At 46.7% G+C, this 16,245-nt stretch overlaps 1 protein-coding gene across 2 annotated transcripts in view; it reads left to right on the plus strand.

The window, feature by feature from the left end:
• CRY2 (cryptochrome circadian regulator 2) overlaps positions 1-15,570 on the plus strand; it is a 25,888-nt gene extending 10,318 nt beyond the window's left edge. For both annotated transcript variants that reach the window (XM_075030744.1, XM_075030742.1), the window contains exons 4-12: positions 6,071-6,255; positions 7,564-7,652; positions 8,707-8,847; positions 9,928-10,239; positions 11,313-11,464; positions 11,622-11,824; positions 12,293-12,382; positions 12,896-13,037; positions 13,525-15,570. In XM_075030744.1, the coding sequence (XP_074886845.1) occupies positions 6,071-6,255; positions 7,564-7,652; positions 8,707-8,847; positions 9,928-10,239; positions 11,313-11,464; positions 11,622-11,824; positions 12,293-12,382; positions 12,896-13,035 (1,312 nt within the window). In that variant the 3' untranslated portion in view covers positions 13,036-13,037; positions 13,525-15,570. The remainder of the gene's footprint in view (positions 1-6,070; positions 6,256-7,563; positions 7,653-8,706; positions 8,848-9,927; positions 10,240-11,312; positions 11,465-11,621; positions 11,825-12,292; positions 12,383-12,895; positions 13,038-13,524) is intronic.
• Positions 15,571-16,245: the final 675 nt, after the last annotated feature.

Raw genomic sequence — 16,245 nt, forward strand, 5'->3', positions numbered from 1 at the left:
CACTAAACTGATATCTTGAGGCTTCCTTGCAGAATGGTCATAGCTATTTGAGAAGCTACTACTATATAAGTAAGTTTAAGATTGCATAGCCATGCATATGGAGAAACAACATGACCAACACTGCATTTCATCTGATATTTTTGTCAGCTAGTCATATGGTGTATTGGGAAATTTTTAAGTTGCTTTTCATTTTTAGCTATCCCAGATAGCTTCTTGCGTCAGTAAACTTTATCATCATGCTCTTTTTTTGTCCCTTCCCAGATAATTTATGAATAATGTTGAGCAGCACAAGCCGTAGCTCAGCTCTGTGTAGGATTTCTTCTCCTGTTGGAAAAATGGATTCCTATTCTATCCTGTATCTCAAAGAATTTTCTGTCTGCAGGGACCTTTTCCTTTATCCCAATTTATCATGGTTTCTTTAAAAATTTTTAGTGAGGGATCTAATCAGATGGCTTCTGAAAATCCAGGTAGAGTATATCAACTGAATCTCCCTTGCCTCAGGCTCAGATGTCACTAATAGATTTTGAGGCACAACTTCCCTTTACCAAGGCCAAATTAACCCTCCAGCATATTACAGATACCCATGCATTCACTGATTCCATTAGTATTTTCTACCCATCTGCCTAATGCACATATCAGACTCTCTATTCTGTCATCCCTTTGATACCCTTGAAATGTTTTTTAAATCTGGAGTCGTGTTTGCTTTTTTTTTTACTCATAGTATTTGGATGGTTTTAGGGCAAGTGTTACATGCAGCAGCTATTAGTTTGGGTATTTCTTGATGTCCTTTAAAACTCCTGCATGAATGCCTGCTGGTCCAGCAAGCTATTGCTGTTCAAGCATAGCTTTGTTTTGTGGCATTTCTTCCTGACCTCCCAGTCTGTGACATCTCCTGATACGTTTCCTTAAAAAGATTCAGAGTCATAACTTCCCCGAATACCTCCATAGTGAATACACCTGCAAAAATAAATGCAGGGGGTTTTGTTGTGCTGTTACAGTATCTGGGGTTTTTCTATGACTTGATCACCTCTTGGGCCTATAAATATCCTGGAGTGTCTGTAAAGGGATTTTTTTCTTTCCCACTACTTATGCTTTTTTAAAAACGTTTCTCAAACTTTGATTTGGGTTGGGAGGTGCAAGGATGCTGCTTTTGTGGTTTTTAATTTAACTTGCCAAAGTTTGGGGGTTTTCTACCTTTATTTGGCCTTCATTTTTCTAAAGGATTTTGCCTTCTATTATCTTTGCTGATGCTATTCTTTAATTGTTTTGACTCTTGTGATCTTTCTGAAATCTTTTTTGATGGTTTTTGTGCAAGTGTTGAACTTTTTTTCCCCCAATATCGTATTCAAATCATCTCTGTGTTGCCTGTCAGTGTTTTGCATCTCAGCTTGTTCTTTTTGCTTAGCACACTTCCTTATTTTTATGCATTTCTCTTCTTGAAATAAAAGCCATTATGGTATTGTTGCTCCTGGAAGGGTGTTAAATTGATACATGCCAAAGTCACAGTTAGAGCAGGCAAGTGATAACTAATGTTTTCAGCTACACCTTAGTCCTGCCTAAGACCAAATCATGAATTGCCTTTCCTTGTGGGTTCTTGATTAATTGTTCCGTGGAGCAGTCATTTATGGCAACTAGAAAATAGGGTTTTGGCAGGCGGTGGGGTGTGACAGCTACCCAGTCTGTGTGGAGGCAGTTGAAGTCTCCAGTTACTCTGACATTTCCTGGTTCTTGGCATCTCTGAGATTTCTCAGCAGGTGGTAATACAGTTCTAATATTGTATTTCTCCTGGAAGCCTCTCAGAGCATATCGCCCTCCAGTCATGTTACCCAGTCTTTTAACTCATGGTATGTGTTGTCCCTCTGCTCACCCTACTGTTTTTCCTGCATAATTAGCAACCTGGTGGTAGTGTCCTACTTCTCATCTTTCTTTAATCAAGTTTTCAACAAGATTGTCAGGTCTGGTTTTAAACAATTTAGACTAATCTTTCACTTGTACATAAATGATTTCAGCAGTCCTTCTCTTGTCCCCTGCAGCATATTCCCAGTACCACCTCCACCAGCTCCTTTTAAACATTAATGAAGAGCCTGTTCAGTTACCTTGTGAATTTGACCAGTTTTGCCCAGTAGGAAGATTAACAATGTGCTCCTTGTTGACACTGCCAGCATAGCTGTGTGATGTGATTATCAGAGCATCTTTCCCCTCCTCTTCCCCAAAACAAGGAGAGGGCTATAGAAAATCAGCATCAGTGCTGGAAAATACTCCTAAGAAGATCTAGGAATTCCCAGTCAAGATTAGCAATGTTCAGGTTGTAGAAGTCAGAAAAGATAATCTCTTGGGTATCAGCTTAGCCTGCTCAAAGCCTTTACTTGACAATTATTCTGTCTGACAACTTCCAGCTGACAGGTTGTTTTGTCCCTTCTCTGGATCTGCCTGTTTTCTCCTCCTCAGGATTTAAATCCTCTGTAGTCCGCTTGCTGATGGTCAGCATTGTGGTTTCTGTAATCCTGGGCAGGCGTGGGTTATTGAGGGGGAGTGGTTTAGGTCGGAAAAGAACACTGTGAACTTGTAGGTTTGTAGCATGCATCAGGAGCAGCTTTTCCTCAAATATTTTAGCCTAAGGCTGAAATGATAGTTAAATGCATTTTAGTAGGAGCATGTACGAACTTAAAGGAACCAAGCACTGGGGAAGCACGCGTACCTTGGTGGTTCTGCAGTTCATAATTACACTATGCCAAAATAGTGGTTTATCTCTGTGTAAGAAGGTTAAGTCAAACTTCTGCCTGCCAGGTCTTGTTATCCTCGTCTGTCTTGCATGGTGCTCTGGTGTCCACATGTTTTCCCCCTGTGCTGATACTCAGCCTGTCATCGGGTCACTTCATCTTTCATCTGCTCATGTGTGTGATTCTGTGGAAGTTGAATTGTTCGTCCTTTGTCCAGCATCTGTTCTGTGGAATATCTAGTGGTTGTCTCTCGATCTCCTCTTTGAATCTGTAGAAATGCCCCTTGCCTTATGTACACGTAGCCCTACATGAGCTCTCTGGAGCGAGGATTTAGATCAGAGCAATTGCATAAGCTGGCAAGGCTAACTAAATAGCCTGCGTGAATTGGTAGTGGGGTGTGTTGTTGAGCAGCCTGCTTGCCGAGTGCTGGCAGCCAGCTCTTCCTCGCGCAAGGAAGCGGGGGGGGCACATTCAGTCCCTTGCCAGAACCGGACCCTGTCATTTGCAAGTGAGCCGAGGTGTCAGGTTTTTGAGGCAAGCAGCTTTCCCTTGCCCGGTAGCTATCCCGCTGGGGCACTGCCGTGGAGGTGTGAGTCAGAAGCTGACACCTGTGAGGCTGTGCATTTGAAGTCTGCAGACACTCTGCTGTCACAGGTAACTGACTGTAGGATACCTTACAATCCTAGCAGCACCAGAACTACGTTTGGTCAGGTTTTGGTTGCCTGCTTTCTTGAGGTAAAGTGTGACTGACAGTCAAAAAGACCCTCGTAACTTCTGGCATCAAGGTGCTACTGTCAGTGCTGGGCAGTATATTGCTAGTCTGGTAGCACAGCCATCTTTATGTGTGCTCACTAACACCAGAAACGTTAGGTTTTGTATGACGAATACAGTGATTCTGCTCTTCTCTGTTCCGCTTCAAGAAAACTAGAAGAATAACTGCCATGTGTAGTCTGTGGGTTGCACTGGGAGACACGAATGAAATGGGAGTATTAAATCCTGGGGAGGGACTTCCCTTTTTCTGTCACTGGGGAAAGTCCCGTGAGATTGTACTGCCTGGGTTAGAAGGACGGTAGGAGGAAGGAAAGGACTCCTGCTTGGGGTCCTTCCTGTACAAATCTTTGTACAGAAGGCTGAACAGCATTACAATACCCAGTATGTATCATCTAATATCCAATATTGTACAATAACCAATATTTGATACTTCTTTTCATGGCAGATTGTGAAATGTTCAAATCCTGTTGCATAATGCCAGTGTCAGGTGCTGTGAAATGTGCAACTTGTCCTAGTCCTATCTCTTAAAGATTTGTGTCCCAGATCTCGTAACTGTTTAGGAATTTAGGAGCTGTACTAGGTAACTTCATTTGTATTCATGTTCTTGAGGATATCAAATACAGACTCTGGCATCCACCTGCAAGTCACAGCGATTTGCTCCGAGTAGCTGTCTGTTCACAAAAGTTTTAGCTGTGGATCTAGGACGTGGTATAATAGCATGGATCTCAGACTGAGCTACAGCCTCAGCATATCTGTGGAAAAGGAGTGAAAAAAGAGGCAGTGCTAAAAGAAGTGACTTCCCCACCCCCATCCCAAGCACCTCAGGGCAAACAGAGTGCAGCTTTGGCACGCTCTCCCTTCCAAGCTCTGAACTCCTCTGGAAACAAGCGAGTCTCTCTAGAGTGCTGTAACTAGAAATGCCTTCCTTCTCTTCCAGCGGCAATGCTCATTTTCTGGGCACCTCTGGTCAGTCTTGTTTGGGGGCCCCAGTGCTCAGAGCAAGCCGTGGAGAAGACTGTGGTGGGTAGTACTCGTGAGAGTTCGTGATCCCTGCCGTCTCTGGGGTGGTACACAGAGACAGTGGGCCGAAAAGCGCGCGCATGAAAGCAAAGGAGACACTCTCGGGTATGAAGGTACAGGACGGAACGTGTTGCCTGCAAGGCTCCCCACAATACACTTGCTTGGAGGGGTGGCAGAGCGCGCTGTGCCCACCGTGCCATCGTGTTGATAGCCTCACACTACAAACGTACCACGTTTTGCACTCTTGTGTGCATCCCTATCACCCTCCCTCCCCTGTCCTGTTCGTTAATCTGTCTTTCTCCAACTGTTTACAGCTTAGAAGCAGAAAACCGGGAGGCAACTGCGGGAGGCTTCCATTTTTAATCTTTGCAACCGTGCTGCCTGCCTTAAAGGCTCCTTTTCCCTCGCAGGCCCGGGCTCCCAGTCGGTGCCTGGCCTGGATGGAGGCGGCCGCAGCAGGAGGTGCGGAGCGTGGCTGGCTTCCCACCTTGCCTCTGCTGGGCAGCGTGGGGAAGCTGGGTCACTGCGGAGCACACGTGAGGAAGGGCTCAGGGCTGGGGAAGGCCCGGGGCTGGCATGTCGCTCCTCCTCGCTACACGTGCGGCTTTGGGGGAGGAAGGGAAGGCACATGGCGTCTGCCGAAAACACTCGGCTTTAAGCCCAGCCCCTTGCATAAGCTGTTGACTGTGATGGGTGGAGAAGGCTGCTCTGCTGCAGCTCTTGTGTGAGCTGAGGGGTTAGCTGCCTTAAATTTATGTAACCCAGCGATCCCTGTGCTGCTTGCTTTGCTCTTAAGTCCTTCCTCTCCCTGCAGGCATCTTTTACCCTGGGGAAGCTTACCTTGCCTGGGGGGGGCTTCTCAAAGCTCTCTGTGCCTGGAAAAATAAGAGTGGCCCTAGCAGGCTGTGGATGCTTAGTGAAGTGGAGGAATGGGGAACCGTGGCTGCCTTTTCTGTAGCATGATCTGACAGAGGTGAATAGCATGAGACAGGTCTGCTTGTGACCTTATGGCATGGGGGAGGTTGGTGATTTCTCTAATCACAGGGACAGAGAGGAATGACACAAACTGGGATTTGTCTCACCTGAGATAGGTGGAGGAGGAGTCATTAACAGGCTGGGACTTTCTGTGTCAGATAGGGAGGAAGTAAGGTCAGAATATCTCAGGGGACCAGATGTAAGTCTGGGATTTGTCTTCTTGGGGAGACAGAAAGGGAGTAATCAGACTGAGATTTCATACAGAGTTCTGATGAGGAGCTCTGGGAGAGGGATGTGATGCTAAGCCTGATTCAGCTGGAGCTGTTTTGTTGTTTTTCCCATGGAGATGAATTAGTATGTGGGGGTTTCTTTTCTGGGGTGTTTTGGGGTTTGTTTTTGTTTGGTTGGGTTTTAATATCCCTTTGAGGGATGCATCAAGTAGAAACTAGACCTATAAAGATTTCTCTATTCAAAGTGAAAGGGTATCCTTAGCAGAGATAGCAGGATGCAGTTTGGCTGTCATTTCCTTATGTCTTATGTGGTAGCAAGGTTGTGGTGTTTTACCTTGCTTATTTTGTCTCCAGAATAATTGAACTGAATGGCCACAAGCCACCCCTCACCTACAAGCGCTTCCAGGCCATCATTAGCCGTATGGAGCTCCCAAAGAAGCCCGTGAGCACTGTAATAAGCCAGCAAATGGAGACGTGTAAAGTGGACATCCAGGAGAACCATGATGATGTATATGGGGTCCCATCCCTGGAAGAGCTGGGTACGTATTGAAAGTGAGGGCAAGGGTTAACTGCCAGCTGAAACGGGGTCTCCTGAAACTGTTTCTGATGCTGGCATGTGCCCAGGACAATTCAGGTGTTCTCATCTGACCTGGGCTTCCTGTAGCCATAGAATCAGCCTAATGTTTTCAGTGAGTGCTGGATCTCGTGAAAACAGACTGCTGTCCCTTGCGCTACTGTCAATGCACAGCATCCCCCTTTAGCATTGCTCTGAAATGCTCTTCATCTGTCCTTATGTTCTCTGCTATACTGAGCATGTAACCACTGTATCAGTGTCTCATGTCCTCACCAGCTGCTTTCCTTCTACTCCCATCTCTGACATGTTGTGTAACAGACCCGAAGAGGTAAACTAACTGTGTACCAGGCTTAGATCATTTCTTTCAGTTATAGCCAAGCAGCACCAATTTGGGAGCATAGCAAGACAAAAGATATTACAGAAACTTCTTTCACTCGTCCTGCTGTGTCTTTTGGTCCTGTATTTTTCTTGGATAAGGAGGATTAAAAGAGAGCTGAGGCATGAGGAATGCAAGGCCTACATTAGAGAAGTGAATCTAAATGCAAGGGAAGAAAGGATTAATGCAGAATACTGTCTGTGTGTGTGTGAGTGGAGGCTCCACACCAGCTTTATAAGATTATCACCTTGCACCTTAACACACAGTTTCAGCAATCATGTAAAAGCAGGGGGCTTCACAACAGGAGTATCCTAAGGGTTGCAGTCCTGGATAGATCTGCTTCCTTTAATGTCAGGGCTAATGTGAGTCTGCCTGCAGTCTCAGCCCAGAGCAGTGCAGGGAAACCGCATTATTGCTTCCCCTTTTGCATCATTTCTTCAGCACTAATCCAGTGCCTTCCCCAACACCAGCTTTCAGCAGAATAGGAGCCTCACCAGGAGCAGCCAGGCAGGCCATCTAGTGAGCTGCTGGTGTCCATGGCAAGGTATTTTATAAGGCAAAGCTGTGGAGCGTATGTTCCTTTACCAGCTGCTCTGGCCTTTGGAGCAGAGCCCTGTGGATAACGCTGACACACAGAGAGAGTGCTGACATGCGAGCGATGGGGAGAGTCCCCAGAAGGCTGCCTGAAGCATTGCAGGGAGAGGCCCTTGTAGTGCAGTGTCATGAGCAGGGTCTCACCATGTTTCACGTGATTTGCCTGCTATAGAAGGACTAGAGCAGCAAGTAAGCCATGTTAGGCAACTGCAGTATGTAGTGTCTCGCTGTTACTAATGCTTAATCCCATCTATACCCTTTGTCTAGGTGTGGCTTCAAATCTTACAAAGTTCTTTCCCTCAGGCTTTCCTACGGATGGTCTTGCCCCTGCAGTTTGGCAAGGAGGGGAGACAGAAGCCTTGGCACGGCTAGATAAACACTTGGAAAGAAAGGTAACCCCTGTTATTTAAGTGGCAATTCCTGCAGGTTGTGGCTGCACATGAAAAATGTTGAGCATTGGCCATTGTTCTGTTTCCCTGTTCTTCTTAGCGATGGTCGCAGCATTCACCTCTGGAAGGGATGTTTGGTATTGTTGGAGTACTGCTGTGATCTTGGGTTGTGTGTGGAGCAGGGAGCTCCTGGGCTTCCTCAGACCCAAAGAAGTAGAGCTGTATATTAATTATGCTGCTGTTTGAAGCACATAGGATTCTTTCCCTTGTTTCTACCCCTCCATTTCCTTTAGAGGAGTGCAAACTTGGAAACTCTCCTGTAAGTTGCTCAGTCCCTGCTGCACACTGCACACCGTCTCGTTTTTTCTTTAGCTGAGGTATTGGTGCGAGTACATGCTCATAAAAGAATGCCTTCCCCTTGTACATCAGCCTGTTAATATGTTGTCTCACTGGCTGGCATTCCTTGAGGCCCTTGCTGAAATACCCAGCTTTTTTCTGTGGGGCATATGTTCTTTGTTATTGTGCACAAAGCAAACAATTTCAAAGTAATGAAAATGCAGCTGCAGAGGCATGACTCAATTTTAAACAGTTTGTATCTTTTTAATGCTTGGTGTAGTTGTAGAGATCAAAGCATAAATTCTTGTGCTGAAGGGGGAATAAACTGTCAATGTAATACTCCACAAAGTTTGGGTTTCCCCAAATTTTCTTGTTTGGTGTGTGAAATGAGATAGACATACCTGGACATAAACAATGTCATTAGCATATGTCCCTAGGAGCTCTTAGGGTTATTAGCTCCTGCATGCAAAGCAAACTTAGTCCTTTTCCTGGCCCAAATGGCTAAGTGGTTTAAATCCTGGAGCAAAGGGTTTGCATTCCTTGAATGGGGGGTGGGGGTTGGGATTGCCCACTTGAGATCTCTCCTAGCAGTGGTTGGAAGTGAGTAGAAGAGACTGTGCTGTCAGACCTGAGTGGCCTTGCCACCTGCACAGAGGTGTGCCCTTAGTAGTGTCCCACAAGTTTGGGGTTTTTTTGGCTCATTTCTCCTGAATATGTCTAGGCATGGGTTGCAAATTACGAAAGACCAAGGATGAACGCCAATTCATTGCTGGCCAGCCCTACAGGACTCAGTCCCTACCTGCGTTTTGGCTGCTTGTCCTGCCGCTTGTTTTACTATCGTCTCTGGGAGCTGTATAAGAAGGTAAGACAAAAACGTTCATCTGGACAGCAGGCTGGTTTTGAGCGTAAATAGCATGGTGCTGGTTCCCAGACAGCGTGCCAGAACAGCTGCAAAAGTTACTATTGCCTCCCTTGTGTTTGACTGTTGGGCTAAGCTTGTTGCTACTACAGAAGATGCTCTTGGATGAGGAAAAGTGATTCTCCTGTATGTAGTGGAGCAGACCTTAAATCTGCTGATACCCTGTTCTTCAGCCTATGTGTCTCTTGTGTCATTGTCATGATTTAACCCCAGCCAGCAACTAAGCACCACGCAGCCGCTTACTCACCCCCGCCACACACCTAGTGGGATGGGGAAGAAAATCGGGAAAAGAAGTAAAACTTGTGGGTTGAGATAAGAACGGTTTAATAGAACAGAAAAGAAGAAACTAATAATGATAATACTAATAAAATGACAGCAGTAATAATAAAAAAATTGGAATGTACAAATGATGCACAGTGCAATTGCTCACACCTGCCGATCAATGCCCAGGTAATCCCCGAGCAGCAATCCCCCCGCCCCCACTCCCCCCAGCTTATATACTAGAATGTGACATCACATGGTATGGAATACCCCTTTGGCCACTTTGGGTCAGCTGCCCTGGCTGTGTCCTGTGCCAATTTCTTGTGCCCCTCCAGCTTTCTCGCTGGCTGGGCTTGAGAAGCTGAAAAATCCTTGACTTTAGTCTAAACCTTACTTAGGAACAACTGAAAACATCACTGTTGTCAACATTCTTCTCATACTGAACTCAAAACACAGCACTGTACCAGCTCCTAGGAAGACAATTAACTCTATCCCAGCTGAAACCAGGACAGTCATGAGCAGTGTAGAGCTTTTTGCTGTTAGTTTTAGGTTGTTCCATGTCTCATTAGTGTACTACTGATTGAGCTAAAAGCAGTGCTCTAATTTCACCACCTGGGGTTTCTGGTAAAGGATGATCTGAAATTGAGCTCCTTTATGGCAGTTGTCAGTAACTGACTTGGGAATTGTATGGGTGCCCTACAGTTCAGCTTAATGAAGCCAGTCCTGCCCTGCTTGTGAATTCCCTTGTTCCCTCCTCCACAGGTGAAGCGGAACAGCACACCCCCCCTCTCTCTCTACGGACAGCTTCTGTGGCGGGAGTTTTTCTACACAGCAGCCACAAACAACCCGAAGTTTGATCGTATGGAGGGGAACCCCATCTGCATCCAAATCCCCTGGGACAGGAATCCTGAAGCCTTGGCAAAGTGGGCAGAGGGCAAGACAGGCTTCCCTTGGATTGATGCAATCATGACCCAACTGAGACAGGAAGGCTGGATCCATCATCTGGCCAGGCATGCGGTGGCCTGCTTCCTGACCAGGGGTGACCTCTGGATCAGCTGGGAGTCAGGAGTCAGGGTGAGTGTGGCATTTCCAGAGGCTTGCAGGAGGCCATAAGAAAAACAAAGTCTCCCTGGCGCTCACTGCAAGGATGGGCACACAGGTATGGCTTTTGCTTCACATGTAAAAGTTGTGTGGAAAAGAGGATTTGCTGGCAGGCTCTTGACCTGCCAACAGCCTGACTTCTTTCTGCCTTCTACCGTGAGGCTCTGACAGTATCAAGAGTCTCCACTAACCATAACTAAATGTTAGTGGGACCCACTGGTAAATATGGCCTGGGGTTTTGGGGGTTTATTTTTTGTAGAAGTTCACTCAGTCCATCTGTTTTCTTTGCAAGTTCAATGCCACTTTATAACTGGACCTTTTTCCTCATTGTATAATCCATCACCGTGCCGGTCAGGGAACGCTCCATGCCTGTGAAATCTGAGTCTAGAGTCTCTCAAGGAAAGAGGTAAAAGACCCTCCTCTTGGGCCATCTGAAGGGACAGACAGCTGAACCTATCCGGTGTACATATTGCCCTATGCAAAAAAACTGGAGGCAGGGGCATCTTGTCACAAAGCTGATAAAGCAGAGCGTAGTTGAAAGTGTCATAGGGTCAGATGCTAAAAGCGCAGTGTCTGTGCATGGATGTGAGTGAGTTTCTGCTGAAACCTGTCTGCCTCTCAGTGGCAGTGTGCTCTGGGACCTTCAGAGGGGTTCTTCCTTCTTGCTGTGGTGCTTGTTCTTCTGTGCAGCATCTGCCTGCTTCCCACAGTTGGTGCTTTGCACTTGTTACACCTCCCAGGTTAGGATCAATACCCAAGGCTTGCTGCAACACTAGGTAGTGGTTTAGTGTGTAGCTGCATGAGAGATAAGCCAGCGCTTTATCAGCATGAGCAGACAGTGCCTCCCATTTTGAAATCATCAGGAAGTGAGATATATTGACCAGCCAACTGGCTTCAGCCAGCAGATCACCTCTTTGCTGCTGCTCTGGTTCCTAGGGGCTGTTCTGACAGCTCAGTGCCTGCCATTTGAAATAGCATCTTGGGTCCTCCTGCCCCAAAGTCCAGCCTGGGGAAGCTCTCACTGCCTTTTCCTCCAATTGCTACAGGTATTTGACGAATTGTTGCTGGATGCAGATTTTAGCGTAAATGCAGGCAGCTGGATGTGGCTATCGTGCAGTGCGTTCTTCCAGCAGTTCTTTCACTGTTACTGCCCCGTGGGCTTCGGACGTCGCACAGACCCCAGTGGTGACTATGTTAAGTGAGTGATGTGACTGGAGCTTCTTTTTCTTGCTTGCTTCATCTCTGAGCCTAAGTCGTTCAGTAGCTGACAGATGCATGGCACTTTCTGTGCATTGTGAATGCTGCATTGCTGCACTTTTAAGTGTTGCTTGTCCATCTTCTTACTTGTGTTGCAGGAGGTATCTGCCCAAACTAAAGGGTTTTCCCTCACGGTACATCTACGAACCATGGAATGCCCCAGAGTCTGTGCAGAAGGCAGCCAAGTGCATCATTGGGGTGGACTACCCCAAACCCATGGTGAACCACGCGGAGACCAGCCGACTGAACATCGAACGCATGAAGCAGATCTACCAGCAGCTCTCGCGCTATAGGGGACTCTGTAAGCACCAGCAGTTGCAAAAGATTGTATCTTTAATAGGAGATAAAATGGTAGGAAGAGGCGTCGTGATTTAGAATAGATAGCACTTGTCTCTCTGGCCAGTCCTTGCAAGAGGAAGCAGCCCCTGCCGAAGCTGCTCAATTGGTTTCCAGGGAGAGCTCCACTGAGCTCTTGGACAGCTAAGAGCAGAGTTTGGTTAGTTTTGAGAGCTGGTGATGGCACAGCACCATCCATATGCCACCAATGGTCCATTCTTCACTTTGGAAAAAAAACCTAGGCAGAGCATCCTAAATAAATACGCTGCTAGATCACAGGGTCTGTCTGTGGCCAGCACTGGGTAAGCGCAGCTCTGAACTCATCCTGCTTTGGGATATGGATGTGCTGGTTGGTGATCGCTTCCTTGTGAAAGGCTTCTCCCACCCCAGGTGGTTTTTATTTCTTAACTATGATCCTCTTGCCTTTCCCTAGGTTTACTGGCATCAGTCCCTTCATGTGTGGAAGATCTCAGTGGCCCAGTCACAGACTCAGCTTCAGGGCAGGGCTGCAGCACCAATACGGGTGAGTTGGAGCTATTTGTGTGCTTCTGAGATAGTTTCATGTCAACTTAAAGGCTACGAGCAGGAGAGAGAGATCCTTTTCTGATAAGAGGGTGTGTACCTAGGAAAACATAGATCCCATTCACCTTCCTTTAGGCTTTCTTCAGAAGTCCCCAGTGAGCCTTCATTCCTAAAAGGGCTGAAGAATAGGAGTTCATTAAAGTGAATCTTTTATTGCCTGTATGGGATCATATGCAGCCACTTAAGGGAGAAGTGCAGATCACTGTAGGGGCTAATCAGGTATAATTAAGCTGTCCTCCATCAGAGGGTACTCTTCTGTTTGTTCTGGGAGACTTAATTATTCTGCTTTTAACAAATGTTTTTCAAAAGTTTTCAAGGAGGCTGCGGCAACATCTTTCTGTGCTTGTGTGCTGCGTATTCTTCTTTCTCCCAGCTCCATAGCAGGTTAGGCTTGAGTGTACTTGTGAGATCTAAAGGCAGGGGAAACGTTGCAATGACTCTTCTTCCTCTACAGCGATGCGGCTGTCGCAAGCAGAGCAGGCTTCTCCAAAGCGCAAACATGAGGGAGCAGAAGAGCTGTGCACTGAAGAACTGTATAAACGAGCCAAAGTGACAGGTCTCCCCACTCCAGAGATCCCTGGCAAGAGTTTATGATTGTGAGTAGTCTCTGGTGTGATCTGGTCTAAACGACTTTGTTCTGGCAGCTAGCAAGGCTCAATCTTACTTGCTCCCTACCCTTTAATGCACAAAATGGACTTGCTTGTGGAGAGAGGCGGCTCCTAACTGTAATACCATAGCCCTGTAATTTGGCAGTGATCTGCCCTCTGGTTGTTTTGCTTTTGCTTGACAAGCTGTTAACTCAGTTGTCCAGCAGAGAGCAGTACCCTCTTGCTAGAACAATCACAGAGCACAGTTGTTCGCGGGTTTGCTTTATTTGAGGCTGCTTCTCCTTCCACAGAGTGGGTTTGCAGCCAAATTTGAAGATGTGGTGAGGGTACAGGCTGGAGGAGGGGAGCAAGCAGGTCCAATTGTCTGCCTGAAATGCTCCAGATCCCAGGAGGGAAGGAGCTGGTCACATGTTCTGCCAACTTTTCAATATCGGGGGAAGTCAAGGCAAAATCTCTCTTTTGCTTTCTCCTACAGCCAGCGACAAGCACCTTGCAACTGAAGAGTGAGAGTGCTGAAGAGGTGACCAGAAGAGGAGGGACTGCTGCCACAGAGAGACTGGAACTTGTGATCCACAACAGAAAATCTGGGGTCTCATATAAATGTGTAATTCCATTAGCTGCCACAAAAGGGCACTGCGTTATTTGTGCTTGGGAATATTTGGCTTTCTGGTCTCCAAAGAACCAAATATGTCTCTTCTCAGCCATGCCCAAAATCTGCCCACATATAAGGGGGCAAGACCCTTCTATCAGCTTGTTCCCTCTCAGGTGTATCTTTCTTTTCTGACAAGGGCTCAGTGCATGTGACTTGATGCATTGACGTAGGGAGCAGCATCTGTGCATCTCGGAAACAGTGAACGTCCTTTCTCATTGCTGGTACTAGGCAGTGAGGTACGCTGATTACTTCAAATTATAGTAGGGGTTGAGAAGGAAGCTGCTACAATGTCAAAAATAGAGTACTCATTCTACAAGAGAACAGGAAAATCTCAGTATTTCTTTCATTAGGCTAGACTGACGGGGATGTAAATGCTCAGTAAATGAAGGTGGTACTCATGTGGGATGGAAACAAAATGAAGGACAACTGTAGCACAAGAACAAAGAGATACAAACTGTCTGTACACTTGAAAGGCACTTAAAACTCCCTGCAAAAGAATCTCACTGCTGCAAGGTGAGCAATACTGCTGTTGCCTGGAACAGGCAGCTTCAGAGCAGTTTAACATCTGGGAGGGAGGGACTCTGAGAGAAGGAGGAATTGTTCAGAGAATAAGATCGTGCCTTGATATGAGTAAAGCAGTCTCCCAGAAGCTTGCTGGTCCAAATAATAAGGGAGCTACACCTGGGCCCTGCGCTCTACAGCATTTCCTTCCCTGAGTGAGAGCTCTCTCAAATGGAGTGACCAGTGTCTGCTGTGTAGCCTGTGGAGCGCCTCATACTGACAGGGGATGTATTACACATCAGCTCCTCGAAGTGAGTCTTCCTCGGGCTCAGTCTGTTGTCCATTCTGTGTGGATGTTTGCTCTTTCCTGTATTGGCATCTGTGTTCCACGTTTCTACACAGTATATTCCTGTAACCTCACACCCTGCACACTGCTCCTTCTTGCCATTCGCATTCACGCTGGTGCTTTGTAGTCTAGCAGGATGATTGCGTAGCTTCCCTGGCTCTTAACCATACACTTCTTGGCCTGGTCCTGTTACATGTTATTTCACCACAGTGCTGGCAGAGTGCCTCTACTTGCCTTCCCACCTAAGGGGGCAAGGGAGGGTAGTACTGCAGAAGAGCCTCTCTTCTGGCCGTTTTCAAGAGGGATTAGATCAAGTAGCTAATCCCATGCAATGGGCTGCTGTTGGCACTGTTTTCTTTTGCTGTCCAAAACCTTTCATCCATGCCTGGCACAGATAGTGTGGGGCTATATGTGAGTTTATGCAACTAACAGCTTGGGGAGCACAGGCGTTGTTTCCCACTCTGGCTGGGATAATCAGATTCAGTTTTGGAGGCTGTGTTTGGACCCAGAGCAATGGGGCTGTGAATAGAAACTGACTCAAGTGTATCTGGGAAACCTGAAGTGGTTGAATTGGGTCTGTGAGTTAATTTCTTGAATAGCTGAATAACCTTGCCTTCCCACTCATCTCCCTGGGGCATTGACCCTAGATTCCTTTTCCCAAGGGAATCCATTGGACAGACAGACCAAGTAAACGAGTCACTTTTCCTGCCCTTACTTTCTTCTAAACTACTATTCATAGAGTCTGCCTGGTGGATAACCCAGAAATCGACAGGTTTTGTCTCCTTCAGTCTGACCCAGACCTTACTCCCACTGTTTTGAGGGTAGAAGGTATAAAGAAAAAGAGACCCGACCCCCCTGCCCTGACCTGTCTTCTGCTGCAGAGTGAAGGAAGGGGAAAGGCGTGCACTTTGTACACTTAGGTTACAGAAATTGTGACTTCTGTCATTTGGAGAGTTTCATGCTTACGCAGTGGTCTGTAAATATGACTTTTTTTTTTTTATATATAAATGTCTTTAACCCTCTCTTTGCTGTCATCCAAATTATTTTTTTTCGTAAGTGGCATTTCTGGGGCTGGATCAATGGGGGTAAGGAACCAAGGGGAGGGGAGGCAAAATTTCCTAAGTGATGTCTTAAAAGGCTTTGTGGGTGAGGAGGAAATCACATTTGCAAGCTTTCTGTCAGCGCCTGTGATGTGGATGGTGGCACCTGGAAGAGCTGCATTTTGGGTAGCAGAACTGGAAAGGACACACAGAAACACAGGGCCAGCCAAAGGTAAGGGAAAAACTTCCTGCAAGAAACCTGTTAATGAGTTCAAAAAGGCTTGACCAGGTCATGGGGAAAGAAAAAGCCGTCAATAACCATTAGTGAAGATACCATCTTTGTTTCAGGAAGGAGCAGAGGATTGCTGGAGGCTGAGATAAAGCAAGCAGCATGACATGGGTGCCGGTTCGGAGATTTCCATTTCTTGGGATAACGACTGTTTTCTGTGTCTTGGGGCTAGTGGGCAATATCTTACCTGATACAGGCACCCCTGAAGCAGGCACAGGCTGAGCTCTTTGCTTGGGAAGAGGGAGCAGTTGGCTTTTAATGCTGTGAGAGTAGTGGCTTTTGGGATGTTCCCCAGGGTGGTGTGGAGGCTCCTTTCAACTGAGGGGGTGGGCATTGGGCAAAGAAGTGCTACAGAGCTATGAACACCA

The sequence above is a fragment of the Buteo buteo genome, chromosome 6, assembly GCF_964188355.1.
Source record: "Buteo buteo chromosome 6, bButBut1.hap1.1, whole genome shotgun sequence".
Taxonomy (NCBI): domain Eukaryota; kingdom Metazoa; phylum Chordata; class Aves; order Accipitriformes; family Accipitridae; genus Buteo; species Buteo buteo.